This window comes from Aotus nancymaae, unplaced genomic scaffold, assembly GCF_030222135.1.
Source record: "Aotus nancymaae isolate 86718 unplaced genomic scaffold, 86718_ANA_hifiasm-v0.15.2.pri h1tg000131l, whole genome shotgun sequence".
NCBI lineage: Eukaryota > Metazoa > Chordata > Mammalia > Primates > Aotidae > Aotus > Aotus nancymaae.
In genome coordinates this window covers 1,100,432-1,117,396 of record NW_026988546.1, presented here as the reverse complement: position 1 = coordinate 1,117,396, position 16,965 = coordinate 1,100,432, and the positions used below count along the sequence as shown (strand labels likewise).

Below are 16,965 nucleotides of genomic sequence, written 5' to 3'. Positions count from 1 at the left end.
GCCTGCTGACCTGCTCACACCTGCAGCCTGACATCTGTCCTCTGCTTGGGCAGCAACAGCCCGGCTTTTCCAGGCCATACCAGGGCACTGACCTGGGGCCTCTGGGAAGCACTGGGTTCCACCCAAGGTTGGTGGCATGGGTTTTTCCAGGACTACACGTGAAGCTGTTTGGGCATAGTCTGCTTGTGGAGGGAGGGGACGATGCCTCTGAAAGGAGCCTGCCCTCCCTCCTCCTGAGCCAAGGCCCTGTTCCCATCTAATCTAAAGGAAGGAGGGTGTCAGGCCACAGGGGTTCTGTATCTACCCTGGGGCAACCACATCTGAAACTGCAGGGGCTTGTTACTGATGCAGACACCCAGGCCCAGACCAGCGCCTTTGTTCCCCTTTCTCTCCAGGCGCCTCCAGTGATTTCAATCCAGTGGCCATTCTGGCCCATCTGTCCGTGTAGGTCAGGTAAGTAGGGTAGGGGCCGCAGAGAGGACTTGGCTGCAAGCCCCAGAAGTCTGAATCTACCACCAAGGCAGACCAATTCAGGCTTCCTGGTCATGCCCCAAAGCCCCCCGGGAGCACTGGTAACAGCCTGGGGTCCTGCTCGGAGCACAGGAGTCCCTGCGCAGCCCTCCCCTGCCCCTCCTGCCAGGGGAACCTGGGCAAGTCACCAACCCTCCCAGGGCCTCCGATCCCCATCTCCACAATGAGGAAGGCAACAAGCATTTCTGAGGCTCAGCTAGGAAAGCAGACTGAAGGCACAGGAGAGTGTCAGAGGCCGACTAAATGTGGGCAGAGGCTGGGGTTTGCTTTGGGCCCGCTCTTGAGTTGGGTGATGGTGTCCAGGTCCACCTCCTTGACCCCCTAATGGCAGCCCCACCCACAAGCTCACCCCTGACTCACCTGCCGTTGCAAAGGTCCACACCACATACACCTCAGAACTATGTCGATTCACATTGGTGTCTTTTATTGGACTTTCTGTGGGCAACCTGGGTGCTTTGAGCTCCACTCTGGGGCAGTGGGAGCTGCCCACCCTCTCCCAGAGCCTTATAACAACTGGGTCCTCTGTTCCTGGGCTCAGGCTGCTGCCTTGAGACAAACCCAGTTTTCCCACTACCTCCTTGCTTGTGCCAGGCTGCCCAGCCAGGGTCATGGCCTAGGTGTCCTGGGTAGTGGGCACTAGTCCAGAGCCCCCTAGCAGCAGCACCTACCCATCACGGGCCCCAGCCAACTCCACAGTACATGCAACACCACGGGCTGGCCTACAGCTTGGTGTGGAAGAAGTGGGGAGCTGCATAGGTTGTGACTGGTGGTGCGTGCCACGCAGATGAGGCTGGGCAGAGTCTGTGGCGGAGGGCACTGTCGAAGGACGTAGGCGGGAAGTGCATCAGGCCAGTGGCCATGGGTGAGGGGCCTGCAGTGGCCAGGAAGTGGGCTGGGAAGGCTGGGATGACCAGGGGGCTGAAGGGCAGTGCAGCCTGGCTCTTCAAGGGGTCTGGGGTGCCAGTGAAGTTCAGCGGGCAGTGCAGCATGGTACCCCTGTAGGCCTCTGGGGGCACAGGCCCCAGGGCTGGGCCCAGCAGGCAGGAGACCAGGCCGGATCCCGCAAGTTTGGCTCCACACTTCTTGGCGTCCGCCTCCTTAAGAAAGGGAGACACAGCCCGCAGTCTCTTCCCACTGTGGGCAGCACCCTCTTCCTCCAGGCTGCGCTTGCTGCCAAGGCCTGGGCTGCTGAGGAAGGTGGATGGGGGCGCAGGGCTCTTGGCCGGGACCTTGGCCATGGGAGATACCCAGCAGGCTTTTGGCTTGGGGTAGAGGCTGCCCTTTCTGGAGCCACCTTTGTGGAATGCAGAAGGGTGGTTGGCGTCCCCGCCCCACACCAGCTGGGGCTCTTTCACTGACAGCCCCTCTTTGCCAGAAGGCCCCAATAGCACCCCATCTTTAAGTCTGGAGAAGAAGTCCCTGGGGTGCTGGCTGACAGGCTTCAGCACCTCAGTGGGGTGGGTGTGGAAGCAGCCCGTGAAGATGGGGGCTGCCAGGCAGGGTCCCACCTGCGCCTCCTCCCCGAGGCTGCCACCCGGCGCCTGCAGTCCCTCCTGAGGGGTCAGCCGGTGCCTCGAGTTCTCAGCCAGCCTTTTGGGGCTCTGAGGACTCTCTGGGGTGTGAACAGCTGGGGATGTCTGGGGGTCTGCCCCATGGCGACAGCCCTCCTCCTGGCACTGTAAGGCCTCCACCTTGCTCACCTGGGCCAGGAGCTTCTTTTTGGCCAGTGGTGACATGATGCCATGTGTCCCCTTGCAGTAGAAGCTGGATAGGAGCCGTTTGTAGGCCTCAGGGCAGCCGCTGGCACCCACAAAGGACATAGAAGATGCAGAGGCCGGGCCCTGCTGTTCTGTGCTGTTTCTGGGGGGCTCCTGGCTAGGAAGCGGTGCTGCGTTATTGACATCTGCTTTGGTCTTTCCTGGCGTCATCTGGAATGAGAAAGCCATGCCTCAGGGCTGCATCATCCGTGCATCCTGACCTGGGGAGCAGGAGGTGACACTTTCAGGCCTGCCTATATCCCCTGCTAGCCTCTGCAGTGCCTCTGTGCAGAATTTTCCAAAGGTGCCCTGTCCTCTGAGTGGACACAGCCTCAAGTCAGGACACAGGGCCTGGTGGGTGGGCACAGGCTGGAGTTCAGAGTCCACTTGCACAACCGTCTGTGGAGAACCTGGAACCCTGCAAGTCCTGACCTGGGTGCAGGTTCTGTGTGTTCTGAGCAGACAGCCCTGTGGTTGCAGGCAGTTGTGGGGTGGGACTGGAAGAGGCAGGGGACGGGGTGGCTCCAGCCAGCTGTAGGCCTACCTGGTCCACGTGCTGCTCCTCCTTGGCCTTCTTCAGGCTCTCAGTGGCCCCGTCATCCCCCCTGTTCTCCTTGGCCATCTTGTACTGTTTCCTGGGCTTGGAGGTGGGCAGCGGCTTGTCATCCTCCCCCTTCAGGTGCCGCACGTATGGCAGGACCAGCCTGGGGAGGAGCCAGGCATGTCCCCCAGGAGGCCGGCTCCCATTCCCTCCACGGGCCTCTGTGGCCTCCCCTAAGCGCCAAGGAAGGCCCTCTCCTGGCCCCAAAGCTTCAGCTCCCTCGGTGATTGCGCCCAGCCAGCTTGGCCTCCTGCAGCGCTAAAAGCTAAGGACGGGCTAAGGACGGCACACACCCCACCCGCTCTGGGCAGAGTCCACCAGGCACTCCCGGCACGCTCGGCCAAGGCCCCGGAGGGCAGGTGGCCTCCAGCACCCGGCCCACCCCACTATACCTCTCGTAGTGGCGGCGTGTGCACGTGGCCGCGCTGGTGCTGCCCGGACTGCCCCCCAGCTCGTCGTACACGTTCTTCCAGAGGCGGCGCCCGGTCACCTGCAAGGGCATCTCATGAGGGCACGGCCAGCAGGCGCCCACTGGCGGCGGGATCCTCGCAGCTCCGGTCCCCTTCGCAGGGACCCGGCAAGGACTGCAGTTTGGCAGCTGCTCTGCAGCTCCAGCAGCGGCCGGCCCATTCTCCCTCCCAGGGCCAAAGACTGCTGGCCCAAGCAGTTTTCCCAACACAGGGCAGGCAGGACAGATGGGGAAGCCTGGAAAAGCTGCTTTGAGCAGCAGAGTACCAGTGGGGGAGGTGGGGAGGCAGGGGCAGGACAGGGGATCCTGGTTCTTCCTCTGTCCAGAGGCTGCAGGCTCACCCCAAGAAGATGGAGTTTGGCAAGGATTGGGAGGTACCTTCCTTACCAGCTCATAAGCTCCCAGTTTCTCCACTGCCTTGTAGATCTTCCACAGGTTAACTGGGGGAGAGAGGGGCAGGCCAGCAGTCAGTCTCTATGGGAAGTGGGGGCAGCCTGCCACCCCTTCCTAGCGCCCTGTCAGGTGGGCACAGACCAGCACACACCAGCCAGGGCCACTGCAACGGACAGGCAGGCTGTGCCCTGTGCACCACTGGCCCAGTGGCAGCCTGGAGGGAAGCCTCCTTTCTGTCTGCAACCTGGGTCACCCAGAATGGGAGTGCCTGCCCAATGCCCTGCCTGGGTGGGGTCCCCTGCTGGGCCCCCCTCCCTGCCTGCACCCCAGGGACGCACTCTGCTTGAAGCCGAGATGGGGCACCCTCTCGATGGGTGTGTGTCGCTCCTTCATGAACTTGTAGAGGCTGACCAGGAAGGCCTGCTCCTCCTCCCGCTCCTGCTCCTGCTCCTCCTCCCGCTCCCCGCCTGCCTCGGGGGAGTCCTGGGGAGAGAACAGGAGGCATTGGGATGGGCCCCAGTTGGTGGCTGGCTGCTGGGGATGTGCAGAAACCACTAGTTGCAGGAGGAATGAAGTACCTGCCCCAACCCCAGTTTCCCAGAGAGTACCTAGCCACTGTTCTGGGAGGGAGTGACTGTTCCTGGGTTCAGCAGGCACAGGTGTCAGTTCTCAGTGCCCCAGGACAGGGGCTGGAGTCCAGGATCTCCCCAGAGGCTGGGAACCCCAGAGCAGCTGGCTCCACAGGCCAAGGGAGTGGTCCCGAGCCTTCTCCAGGCCAGGGTCACTTCTCTGTCTTGCTCTTGATTTATCATATCTGTGTCAGCTCCTCTGTCAGACTAGGAGCTCCTGGAGGGCAGGGCTCAGTGTCCCTGGGGCCCTCCTGAGGGAAAAGCTGAAGAAACAGAGGTGCTTGGTGCTTTCTGGTGCTGTGGGGTCACTCTGCCAGGCCCCTGTTCCCAGAGCCTCTGCGTGGCCCCAGCCTGCCATGCTGAGCACGGGGAGGTGAAGCTCTGGGCCTCTACTGCACACTGCTGTCAGGGACACAGGACTTTTGTTGTGGGTCCCAGAGGGGCAATCTCTGCTGATGCCATTCATCCAGCAAGTGGCTCAGGGTAGAGGGGTACAGTGGGTTGGGGCTGAAAGCCCAGGACCCATACCCTGGCGCAAGGTAGTCTCCTGCTCAGAGAACAGACAGCTTCCAGGACACAAACCATCTGGACTAGAACAGTGCAGAGAGCCATGTGTTCCAAAAATATTTTACCCAGCTGGGCACGTGGCTCATGCCTGTAACCCCAGAACTTTGGGAGGCTAGATGGGCACATCACCTGAGGTCAGGAGTTCGAGACCAGCCTGGCCAACATGGCGAAACCCCATCTGTACTAAAAATATAAAAATTAGCCAGGCCTGGTGGTGCCTGCCTGTAGTCCCAGCTACTCGGGAGACTGAGGCAGGAGAATCGCTTGAACCCAAGAGGCGGAGGTTGCAGTGAGCCAAGATCGTGCCACTGCACTCCAGCCTGGGTAACAGTGAGATTCTGTCTAAAAAAAATTATAATTAATTAATTAAATAGATTCAAGTTTATTTCAGTGTTTTAACTATTTTTTAAGTTGTAAATAGCTTCTATCATAGTTCAGTGTTTTTAAGGTATTAAAGACCTCTGAGAAGAAACAACATACAAACTCACATGTCACCTATGAAATCGTAGCATGCTGGGGCCCGGGGATGGTCTGTGCAGACCTCAGAAGGAAGGCTGTCTCTCAACTGCTTAAGTCAGTCTGCTCCTCCAGGCCTCTATTCTGAATTCCAGGCAAGCTGCTAAAGATGACTACCATTTGCAACCACTTTTCTGCATGAATCGGGATACTTTTCCAGACTGTGCCACCAAAGCAAATGGCCGAAATGAATGGAAGCTGAGCCCGACTGTGCTCCAAAAAAGCTGCCTGCAGCACCCCCTTCAGATTCTGTACTCATTGAAACAGCCTTGTTGGTCTCATGGAGCGACTTTATACGCCCACGTTATGCATTGGGATGAACAGATGTGAATGTGGTTTTACATGGGCTGGAACTTTTGTCTGTTTCATGGATGGATCAGGGTGGTGGGTCATCTTCATTTGAAAAAAGCGTTCTGCTACAAAAACCAAGATTGAAACTCTCTGCCACAGATGACAAGTGAGTCCCCTGGCTGCCAGGCAGGGCCGGGACAGGAACATGTCTCAACTCCTGAGAGCTTGGGGAGTGTCCAGGTTCACCTGGAGGCTAAGCACAGGTGAGGGTGGCAGGGAAGAATGCCCAGGGAGTCACCCAACTCACCTCCAGCAGGATGGGGTTCTGGCTCCTGTTCTGCTCACCAGCAGGTTTGGGGGATGCAGGTGGGTCTACGGCACCACCCTCCGTGGACTGCTTCCTGTTCCCTTTGACAGGGGCCGCTGCAAGGAGAGAGAGGAGAGGGAAGAAGGAAGGAGGAAGGGGTGCAGAGAGAGCAAATGAGATGCAGGCAGGGAGGAACAGCAATCTCCCCACCTCCAATCAGAGTTGCCAGAGGGTGCTGGTGCAGGGGCTCACGCCAGTGATCCCAGCACTCTGGGGGGCCCAAGCAGGCAATTGCCTGAGGTCAGGAGTTCGAGACCTGCCTGGCTAACATAGTGAGACTCTGTCTCTATTTAAAAAAAAAAAAAAAAAAAAAAGAATTGGCCAGGGGTAAGGGGTGTGTCCCTACCTGCACACAGGCTATCTGAACGCGCGCGCGCGCGTGCACACACACACACAAGCCCACCTCCCCACTCCCCAACCCACTGCATCCGCTCCACACCCCTTTTCTTTCCTCTGCTCCAGCTATCTCCCCACATCTTTGAAGGAAACGCAAAACCACCTTGAGGTCAAGTCGGAGGAGGCTGGGGTTGGGCTGTGGTGCTTGGGGAAATCCTGTCTCCAAAAACCATGCTCAGACACAGAGTTCCGAAGCAGCTCAGCCTCACTGGAGAGCTAAAGTATCCCATAACTGTGGCTCCAAAGCACCACAGGGGGTCCCTGGATAGCAGTTCCTCCAGGAATACTCGGGAACATCTGACCTTTCCCTGAGAATCTGCAGAGGTCTAACCGCTCTAATTAGGCCACATGCTCCCCTCACCTGCAAGAGTCCTGGTGGCCCCTCAGGTCTCTGCTGACAAGTGTCTTCCTCTAGGTGGCCTCCTCCGGCCCCTGGCCACAGGCAGCTCCTCCATTGCCCTCAGCTACTCACAGCCATCCTGGCATCCTGGCTTAACTGCCTATGGCTCCCAGGGCTCCCTGATAGCTCAGTGAGGCTTCCCATGCCCCACACGGCAGGTGCCAAGCTGGAATGAGTAAGCCTCACAACAATCCTTCGTGGTGGGCAGGAGAAGCCATGGGCTCTATTTTACTAAGAGCCACCATTTGCTGATGGTTGCAAAAATGCAACACCTCCGCCATTGCAAAAAACACAACCGTTGGAAACTGCCTCAGGCCACATGGCAGGCTGGCAGCAGATACCAGACCAGGAACCCATGTCTGACAACCTTTTCTTTCTGTCCTTTGTCCTTTTGTTAATTAAGTATGAACTGTCCCATACTCGGTTCACTCCAGCCCAGAAAAACCTTATTGTTGGGAATCTGTGAGACTTCCCTTCCATCCCAGAGAGAAAAAGAATCTCCTTGGGAACAAGAAACCCATACTAGCATAAGCCAGGGGCCCATAGTACTCAGAGGCACGGGGTAGAAGCCTTGGCCATTGAGTGGTCCCACTTTGATAGGTGTTCATGTGTCTTGCCTCCATGTTGATGGCTGCTGACTAATCAGGGTGATGGTTTCTGGGACTGGAGTGACTGTGGCAATTTCTTAAAATAAGACAACAGTGAAGTTTGCCATATTCATTAACTCTTCCCCCTCTCCCCCACCTTTTTTTTTTTTTTTTTTGAGACTGAGTCTCGGTCTGTTGCCCAGGCTGGAGTGCAGTGTTGTGACCGTGGCTCAGGGCAACCTCTGCCTCCCTGGTTCAAGCGATTCTTCTGCCTCAGCTTCCAAAATAGCTAGTACTACAGGCATACGCCACCATATCCAGGTAATTTTTGTATTTTTAGTAGAGACGGGGGTTTCACCATATTGGCCAGGCTGGGCTTGAACTCCTGACCTCATGATCCACCTAACTCGGCCTCCCAAAGTGATGAGATTATAGGTGTGAGCCACTGTACCCAGCAACTCTTCCTTTCATGAAGGATTTCTCTGTGGCATGTGATGCTGTTATCCATAGCAAAACTTCTTTCAAAACTGATGTCCATCCTCTAAAACCCTGCTGCTGCTTTATCAACTAAGTTTATGTAACATTCTGAATCCTTTGTTGTCATTTTGACAATGTTCACAGCATCTTTGCCAGGAGTAGATTCCACCTCAAGAAGCCACTTTAGGATGAGCGCGGTGGCTCATGCCTGTAATCCCAGCCAGCACTTTGGGAGGCCAAGGTGGGTAGATAACCTGAGGTCAGGAGTTTGAGACCAGCCAGGCCAACATGGTGAAACCCTGTCTCTACTAAAAACAAAATAATTGGCTGGGTGTGGTGGCAGGTGCCAGTAGTCCCAGCTACTTGGGAGGCTGAGGCAGGAGAATCCCTTGAACCCAGGAGGTGGAGGCTGCAGTGAGCTGAGATTGCACCACTGCACTCTAGCCTGGATGATGAAGCAAGACTCTGTATCAAAAAAAAAAAAAAAAGCCGCTTTCTTTGCCCATCCATAAAAAGCAACTCCTCATCCACGCAAGTTTGATCATGAGATTGCGGAAATTCAGTTCCATCCTCAAGCTCGACTTCTAACTCTAGTTCTCTTACTTGTTCTACCACATCTGCAGTGAGTTCTCCACTCAAATCTTGAATCCCCTGCAGTCATCCATGAAGGTTGGAATTACCTTCTTCCAAATGCTTGGATATTTTGACCTCCCACAAATCACAAATGTTCCTTAAATGCTCTCCAGAGGTTTTCAATGTATTTTGCCCAGATCTATCAGAGGAATCACTATTTACGGCAGCTATAGCCTTACAAAATGTATTTCTTAAATAATAAGACTTGAAACTTGAAATTACTTCTTGATCCTTGGCTGCAGAATGGATGTTGTGCTTGCAGGCATGAAAACAACATGTATCTCCTTGTACATTTCATCACAGCTCTTGGGTGACCAGTCGCCTTGTCAATGAGCAGCAATATTTTGAAAGGAATCTTTTTTCTGAGCAGTAGGTTTCAACAGTAAGCTTAAAATACTTAGTAAACCATGCTATGAACACATGTGCTATCGTCTGGGCTTTGTTATTTCATTTTTAGCACAGGCTGAGTAGATTTAGCATAATTCTTAAAGGCTCTAGGGTTTTTGGAATGATAAATGAGTAACTTAAAGCCACCAGCTGCATTAGCCCCTAACAAGAGAGTCAGCCAATCTTTTGAAGCCAAGTGTTGACTTCTCCTTAGCTATGAAAGTCCTAGATGACATCTTCTGATACAAAGCTATTTCATCTACATGGAAAATCTCTGGTTAGCATGGCCACCTTCATCAATGATCTTAGCTGGATCTTCTGGATAAATTGCTGCAGCCTCTACATCAGCACTTGCTGCTTCACCTTGCACTTTTATGTGACTGGAGATGGCGTCTTTCCTTAAACCTCATGAATCAGCCTCTGCTAGCTTCCAGCTTTTCTTCTGCACCTCTCTCAGCCTTCACAGAATTGGAGATTTGGAGCCTTGGTCAGGATTAGGCTTTGGCTTAAGGGAATGTTATGGCTTCTATCCAGACCTCTCAAACTTTCTCCATTAACAGCAATGAGACTGTTTCACTTTCTTACCTTGTGTGTTCACTGGAATGGCACTTCTGATTTCCTTCAATGACTTTTCCTTGGCATTCACAACTTGGCAAACTGGTGCAAGAGGCCTAGCTTTCGGCTTATCTGGGCTTTCGACCTTCCTTCCTCACTAAGCTTAATCATTTCCAGTTTTTAATTTAAAGATAAAGACCTGTAACTCTTCCCTTCATTTGAACACTTAGAGGCCATTGTAGGATTGTTAATTGGCCCAGTTTCAATATTGTTGTGCCTTAGGCGATGGGGAGGCCAGAGAAGAGAAAGAGAGGAAGAGATGGGGAATGGCTGGCCGATGAAGCAGGTGGAACAAACAACATTCAGCAATTTCGTTCACTGTCTTTATGGGTGGAGTTCATGGTACCCCAAAACAATGACAACAGTAACATGAAAGATCACTGATCACAGATCACCATAACAGATATAATAATAATGAAAAAGTTTGAAATGTTTTAAGAGTCACCAAAATGTGACATAGAGACACAAAGTGAGCACATGCTGTTGAAAAAAATGGCATCAATAGACTTGCTTGATGCAGGGTTGCCACAAACCTTCAATGAGTAAAAAAAGGAGTATCTGTGAAGTACAATAAAGCACAAAAGAGCAAGGTGTGCCTGTACATTTTCTCCCTCAGTCCTGGAGGAATTCCATTTTAAAGAGGGGATATCTGAAGCCATAATGGTTTTGGTTAAGTCACTTGCCTTTCAGGGGGACCAGGATTCAAAACAAGGTCTGATTCTGGTCCAGTGGCTGCTGTGGTTATCAACATTTGCAAAGCCTTCATGAAGAGTCCAAGTAAGCCTGGAGAGAAACCAATCCTAAGACTTGTCAAAGAGAAAGAGACCAGGCCCTCCCTCTTGGGCTGGCTTCTGACATACCGGTCTCCAGAAATCCTGGGTACTAACAAGTGACCCATCAGACCGATGCCTTTCCAACCAAGTCCTCTGCGACTCTGTGACTCAATCTTCCCTGCTGTGAAATGGGAGAGGAAGATCCTCGAGTTTTTTGCTAGCTATCCATGAATTCCTGAAGTCTTCCAGGTCTAGGAGCACCTCCTCCACTGGCTCTTCTCCCCCTGCCTGCCACTCTCAGCTTACACATCCCTCCCCTCATTCCTGCCACCAGATCCTCAGCATTGAAGGACTCTCTCCATGTCTTCCTTGGTGTGACAGGGGCTTCTCAGTCACAGACTTCCTATGTGACCCTGGCAAGTCGCTGCCCCTTGGGCTTCAGAAAAATACGGTGGTTAGACAGGGCCCATCAGAATCACCTGGAGGAACATTTTTATTACTATTTTTTTTTCCCCTGAGACAGAGTCTTGCTCTGTCGCTCAGGCCGGAGTGCAGTTGTGCCATCTCGGCTCACTGCAACCTCCGCCTCCCGGGTTCAAGCGATTCTCCTGCCTCAGCCTCTCAAGTAGCTGGATTACAGGCATGCACCACCAAGCCCAGCTAATTTTTGTATTTTTAGCAGAGGCGAGGTTTCACCGTGCTGACCAAGCTGGTCTCGAACACTTGACCTTATGATCCACCTGACTCAGACTCCCAAAGTGCTGGGATTATAGGCATGAACCATCGCACCCGGCTGGAGGAGCATTTTTAAAGATGTTTATGCACGGGCCCCACTCCCAGAGTCTGATTTAAGGTCCAAGGTGGGGCAGCATGGTTTAAAGCTCCCTAGGGCATCCCGGTTGCAAGCCACGGGGCCAGAGGGGCTCTAGTCCCTTCTGTGTGGTTCGGAGTTTGTGAGCTCTGCCTGGACCACACTTGGGTAAAATCTCCTGGAGTCGGGTGCTCGTGTTACCTGGAAAGGAGGTCACCAATCCAAGCTGTTTAACCCCAGATGGGAAAGGGATTAGAGCTGCTGCCTTAAGCCACAAAGGGAAACATTCTATCTTTGTGTCCAGCCAAGTCCCCAGATAACTCAGTCTCCATTCTCAGGGTTAGTGCTCTGTCCTGCCAGGGCCCTCTGGGTTGCAGGCATTTGGGACCCAACTTCTGCAGCATTAGATGAGCGAGAAGGTAGAGTCCTCTCCCCGTTTGGTCTCCAGGGTGCCCTCTGTCTTGTCCCTGGTTGCCCTAATCCCTCCCTTTTCCTGATCATTCACAGGTCAGGGTTGCATTTGTAAAAGGGGTTCTGCTATTAAAAAAAGCTTGAAACCCACTGCCATAGATGTTGGGCCAAGCAGGTCCTGCCTTGGAGGTAGAGAGCTGGGAGCCAGGCAGGTAGGACCTCTGCGGTGGGGTGGGCCCTCTCCTGGCTCTGCAGAGGAGGTCAAAGACTTAAGGAGCTGAAGGCCCTATCTCCCAGCCCCACTCAGCCCGCAGAGGTAGGAGAAACCACTGCCCCGATCACTGCTGCTGCTGGTGCCACGGCCCACCGCACTACTGTCTTGCTCCAAGCCTGTGTGTGCAGATCCCTTCCTGGCACAATGCCTTGCATGTTTTATGTGTAGCAAAGTGGGGGATCAAACGCAAAAAAGAAAACTGCTCCCCATAAGAATGTTATCCAGACTTCAACTTTCTCCATCCAGCAAACAATGATGATGGTGATGATGGTGATTATTGTCTCATTACTTACTTGTAACACATCTGGAATCTATTCTGGTTTACAGGATGATAGGGATCCTAGCCATATTTCCTCCCACTGGTTAGGGGGTCCCAGTTATGGCTTGATGGCCTTCCCCCCCAATGGTGTGAAATGGTACTTTCCTCACATCGATGGTTATAAGGAACACATCTGGGACTATTTCTGGACTTTCTATTCTGTTTCATCCACTGTGGAATGCTAGGACCTGTGCACACTGTTTTAATTTATGTAGCTTTATAAAACAACTCACTATCTAGAGGGCAAGTTGCCCATTATTACTTGTCCTTTAAAAATATTCCATCTAAACTTTGGGATAATTCTGTTACATTCTTTTTTTTTTTTTCTTTTAAAGGCGGGGTGGGCAGGTGTGGTGGCTCACTCCTGTAATCCTGGCACTTTGGGAGGCCGAGGCAGGCAGATCACTTGAGATCAGGAGCTTGAGACCAGCTTGGCCAATGCGGTGAAACCCCATCTCCACTAAAAATACAAAAATTAGCTAGGCATGGTGGCACCAGCCTGTAATCCCAGGTACTCAAGAGGCTGAGGCAGGAGAATTGCTTGAACCCAGGAGATGGAGGTTGCAGTGAGCCGAGATCAGGCCACTGCACTCCAGTCTGGACAACAGAGTGAGACTCCATCTCCAAAACAAAAACACATACAAAGAACCCCCACTACTGGGGCTTTGATTGCATTTAAATTTAGAAACTACTCTAAGGAGAAATAACTTTACAATATTGCATCTTTCTTTTCAGGACCATGTGTCTCCATAATTCAGGTTTCCCTCTGCAGTCCTCAGAAGCTCCTTCTTAAAAAGCCCCTGTGCTTTCCTGGGAAGGTTATTCCTAGTTTGTTCCTTGAGTTTTGTGCAGCTAGAAAATGGTGTTAGAAAAGCCCTGATAACGGTATGAGTTCACTCCACAAGCCCCCTGCGATTTCCTCATTTCACTGCTGGGAAGAGAGGGTAGGCAGGCTAGGTGGCTGCACCAGAAGATGAGCCTGGGCTCTTAGTGACCCAGTCCCTCACTTCGCAGAGAGAGGGTGTGGAAGGGTGCTAGGCAGGAGGATTGCCTGAGGCTCTTCCTGTGTTATAAGTCTGATTTCTTTCCAACTCCATGGCTCCTGTCTGAGTTAAGCTCAACTCCCAGACCCTAAAACTACAGGAGTGAAGAGGTGAGTCTGTCACTCCCTCCAGTAGAGGATGCTCCCATAGGTCTACTTGTTCTCAAGTTACATGCTCCACCCACTCAAATCAGTGCCCTGGCTGGCATGGGCTAGGCATCTCATACAACACTGCTTTGTTGACTCTTCCCAGCCATCCAAATATAACAGATATAATGCCTGAAGCTCAGAGAGGTTCAGTAACTTGCCTGAAGCCATGCAGCTTATCCACGGCAGAGCTGGGATTCAGAACTAGGGTAGTGTGACTCCTGAGAGATGCTGATCCCTGAGTTTCAAAGCTTTATTTCTTTCTAATGGGAGCAGGGAGACCTCAAGTTCCTTATCTAGGTTCAGAGGGTACAAACTCGCCCCCTTTCCCCAGGTAGATGCCCAGTTTCCCAGCACATCATCCCTGTCACTCTGCTAACAAGAGCAGGTCTGTGTTGACTGCTAAGGCATCCAGGCTCAGGGATGGGAGGGGGCTGGTCAGAGCTGGGCAGTGGGAGGCACAGCCCCCTTGCCCTGTGAATCAACTTCCCTAGCCTGGGTGTAGGGAGCCCCAGAGGTCCCACCATCTTTGAATGAGGGGTGTTATCTCCATAATCTTGAGGAAGAAAGACCTGTTGATACCTGAGATTCCTTTTAAAAAACTACTACCTGTTACCTGAGAGAGTAGGGGGCCAGCTCTGGCCAGGGCTCAGCCAACCTGGCAGGAAGGTGAAGGCAGTGGGAGTGGGGGGCAGTGGGCGAGAGTCACTGAAGACAAACTTAAGATGTCTCACGAGGCTTAGCCAGGACTAGAAGGTAGCTATGGGACTGGGCAGTGGGTGGATGTGGGGAAGTCAGTTGGTCCCCTGCCCTGGCTGACATCAGGCTGGAAGCAGATGAGAGTGGACCAAGAGGACAGATAGGCCAAGGGGTTTTAGCATCTCATGGCTGTACCTCTTATCAAGTTGGTCACTGCTTCTGTATCTCAGTTTCCTCATCTACAAGATGGGCGTGCTAGACTCAAAGCACCCAATATTCTCAGCAGAAGAAATCGAGAAGAGAAAGGAGGCTTCCCCCACAAACCACAGCCAGGCTCAGTGAGAAGATCAGAGGCCTGCCTGTCCTGCTCCCTCCCCAAGGCACCTCACTGCCCAGCCAGTGCTCCGGAAACATCAGCCTCCTGGGTGCAGCAGGATGAGCGCACTGGACTTACAGACTCCTGTTGCTCAGAGAGGGGCAGTGACTAGTCCAAGACCACACAGCTCTCAAGCTTAAGGGTCTGCTGAAGGCACACACCTCTTTCCTTCTCTCTCTCCCTCCCCGCTTTCTGCTGCCCGCCCCACTCACCCAGGGTGTGATGGGAAGGAAGTGACACTTCCTTTCATGAAAAGTCACTGACTGGGAACACTGCGTCAATTACCACAATAATGGTAACAGCAGCCTCAATAACAACCGGCAGACTCCGCCCCGCCCCCTCGGCTGAGGTTGTTGGCTTAAGTTTCTCTGAGCTTGAGCTGGAGCGAAACAAAGACAGCCTTTGAAGCCGCGAAGCGGCGAGTCCACTCGGCGGGCCGGGAGGGGCGGCAGGCCAAGTCTCCGCGGAGCTTGCTCTGGCAGTTTGGGGAGGGGAGGCCTGCCAAGGGCTGAGCTGAAGCCAGCAATGAGGAGAAACGCGATGGACCTGGGGCCCACGCCCATCCCCACCAGGGCACAGGTGCAGCTCAAGCCACAGCCTAGCCTCAGTACCTCGGCTTGGGGGAGGGCGAGAGAGACAGGGTCTGGGGGGCAGCTGAGGCCACGAGAGCCACCAGAGGGTACAGAAAGGGAAGAGGGTGCGGGGGACACTGAATGTGAGGCTACCAACTTCCAAACCCCACTCTCCCTGTCCCTCTTACCGGGCTCTGGAATGTCCTAAAAGCCCCTATTCCAGGATGGGGCTTAACCCTTACTGTCCCTCCCCACCGAGTCTGGGCCACGTTTGGTGGTGACTGACAGTGAGAGCTCCCCAGGTTTCGTGTGTTCCCATTGCACCTACGGGGGGCAGAAGCTCACAGGTGCCAGGTGACTTGTCCAAGATGTCTCCCAACTGTAGAGGCACATTCTCGGAGGCCCTTTCCATCTCTGTCACGTCAAGTTCTAGGACCCAGGCGTGTCCCTACGGCCTAGATTGGGCTCTGAGCTCTGCTGTGGGGTGAAGCCCTCGAGCCCCCATCTCCCACCCCTCCTGTGCTCTAGCGTTGCCTGTAGTCACAGAGACGCCACCATGCGTGTGGGCTTCCACCAACGGGGCCTGGGTGGGGCGAGGCACCTGTTGTCTTCCCTTGGGACCCGCAGAGCCCTCCTTGCTGGCCCAAGACTCCGCAAACAAAGGGGCACTGGCCCCGCAGTGCCTCGGGACCCCATGGGTCCTCGGGAGTCCTGCATCCCGCAAGCCCTACCACGCCGGCGCGGAGTGGAGGGTGACGCGACCCTGGCCCGGGCGACTCCTGGACACCGGGGAGTGACTGAATGCAGTCCCGGGTTGCCCCGCAGCTCGGGCCGAGCGCGAAGCCAGGAATCTCCTGCACGCTTGAAGCCTGCGCTCCTGCCCTCTTCCCCCCGAGCTCCCCGGCCGCCAGCCCGTCCCTTCTCAGACCAAGGGAAGAGAAGGGGACACACTAGGGACAGGAGAGGAGAGCAACCAGGGAAGCGACCCCTCTCCTGCGGGGCTGCGGTGGGTGCGCGGAGAGACCCGAGAGGAAAAGAGAGAAAGGAAGAGAGAGAAGGGACAGGGGGCGAGAAGCCGGGCGCCCCGGACCATCGGCGCAGCCCGCGGTCGAAAGAGGAACAGTCGAGCCTTCAAAGCGCATTGAGCAAGTTCTTCACACCCGCGCAGCCCCTTTCAGGAAACGGCGGCCGCAGAGAAAAGCGCCGCGCGCCCTGGACCCGGCGCCTGTGCCCGGCGGCGCCGCGGTTCTGAAACCCGCGGGATGTCACGGGGCGGAGGGGCGGCTGCCGACAGCTGTCACAACAAATTAGCTGAGCACAGCTCGAGGTGGAAACCGCAGCAGGAAGTGGGACAACAGAGACGTACCGGGCTCGGCACATTTCAGGCAAGAGACGGCGAAAAGAGTTTCGAGATAAACGCCCGGGAAGCCCCTGGCCGCCAAAACTTTTTGTCTTTCCTTTTCTCGAAGCGCGCGCGGACGCCCAGCCTCACCCCTTCCGTGCCGGCCGGTGGGCGTTGAAACCATGGACCAGGCTTGCTCCCCTGGGCCCGCGCTCCGAAGCCCACCCGGGGCCCCTCTCCGTCCCCCACGGCGCCACCGACGGCGACGAGGATTGGGGGGACCCAGCGCCGGCACCTTGGCCCTCCCTGCAGGCCCGCCGAGCCCCGGCCCGGGCCGCCCGCAGAGCCGCTTACCCATGGCCCGGCGAGGTCCAGCGGCGCCCGCCCCGAGACCCTCAGCGCGTAGCTGTATGGACCCCACGCTCCCGGAGCTACTAGCTCACGGTGCCGCCCGCCGGTCGCCTCCCCGCAGCCCCGCCCCGCCCCACTGTGGGCTCCCATTGGTGGGCCCGGCTCCTTCGTACCAGGACCGCCCCCTGAAGCCCAAGGACCTCTGGGAGTTGTAGTGCGCGCCCTCCCTTCC

General features: G+C 54.9%; 1 protein-coding gene and 1 pseudogene across 3 annotated transcripts; both read right to left on the bottom strand.

Moving 5' to 3' along the window:
- Positions 1 to 934: 934 nt before the first annotated feature.
- Positions 935 to 16,821, bottom strand: ARID5A (AT-rich interaction domain 5A). Of its 3 annotated transcripts, none has more exons than XM_012436816.3 (7): positions 16,737 to 16,821; positions 6,062 to 6,177; positions 4,090 to 4,234; positions 3,746 to 3,798; positions 3,282 to 3,379; positions 2,833 to 2,992; positions 935 to 2,459 (listed from the first exon to the last, which is right to left on the bottom strand). In XM_012436816.3, exons 1-7 carry the CDS (start codon positions 16,738 to 16,740, stop codon positions 1,251 to 1,253), a joined length of 1,785 nt encoding a protein of 594 aa, XP_012292239.1. In that variant the 5' UTR covers positions 16,741 to 16,821; the 3' UTR covers positions 935 to 1,250. The 3 variants fall into 3 exon arrangements, with proteins under 3 accessions (XP_012292239.1, XP_064227549.1, XP_021527463.1); XM_064371479.1 differs by lacking the exon at positions 16,737 to 16,821 and adding an exon at positions 10,300 to 10,886; XM_021671788.2 differs by lacking the exon at positions 4,090 to 4,234 and having other exon boundaries at positions 16,737 to 16,813.
- LOC105706427 (uncharacterized) lies at positions 11,060 to 16,197 on the bottom strand (annotated as a pseudogene).
- Positions 16,822 to 16,965: the final 144 nt, after the last annotated feature.

Excerpts from the sequence above, each read along its gene's own strand:
- ARID5A (XM_012436816.3), bottom strand. Across the intron at positions 4,235-6,061 it reads AGAACCCCATCCTGCTGGAG|GACTCCCCCGAGGCAGGCGG; the intron begins GTGAGTTGGGTG and ends TTCTCTCCCCAG. Across the intron at positions 2,993-3,281 it reads ACACGCCGCCACTACGAGAG|GCTGGTCCTGCCATACGTGC; the intron begins GTATAGTGGGGT and ends GCTCCTCCCCAG.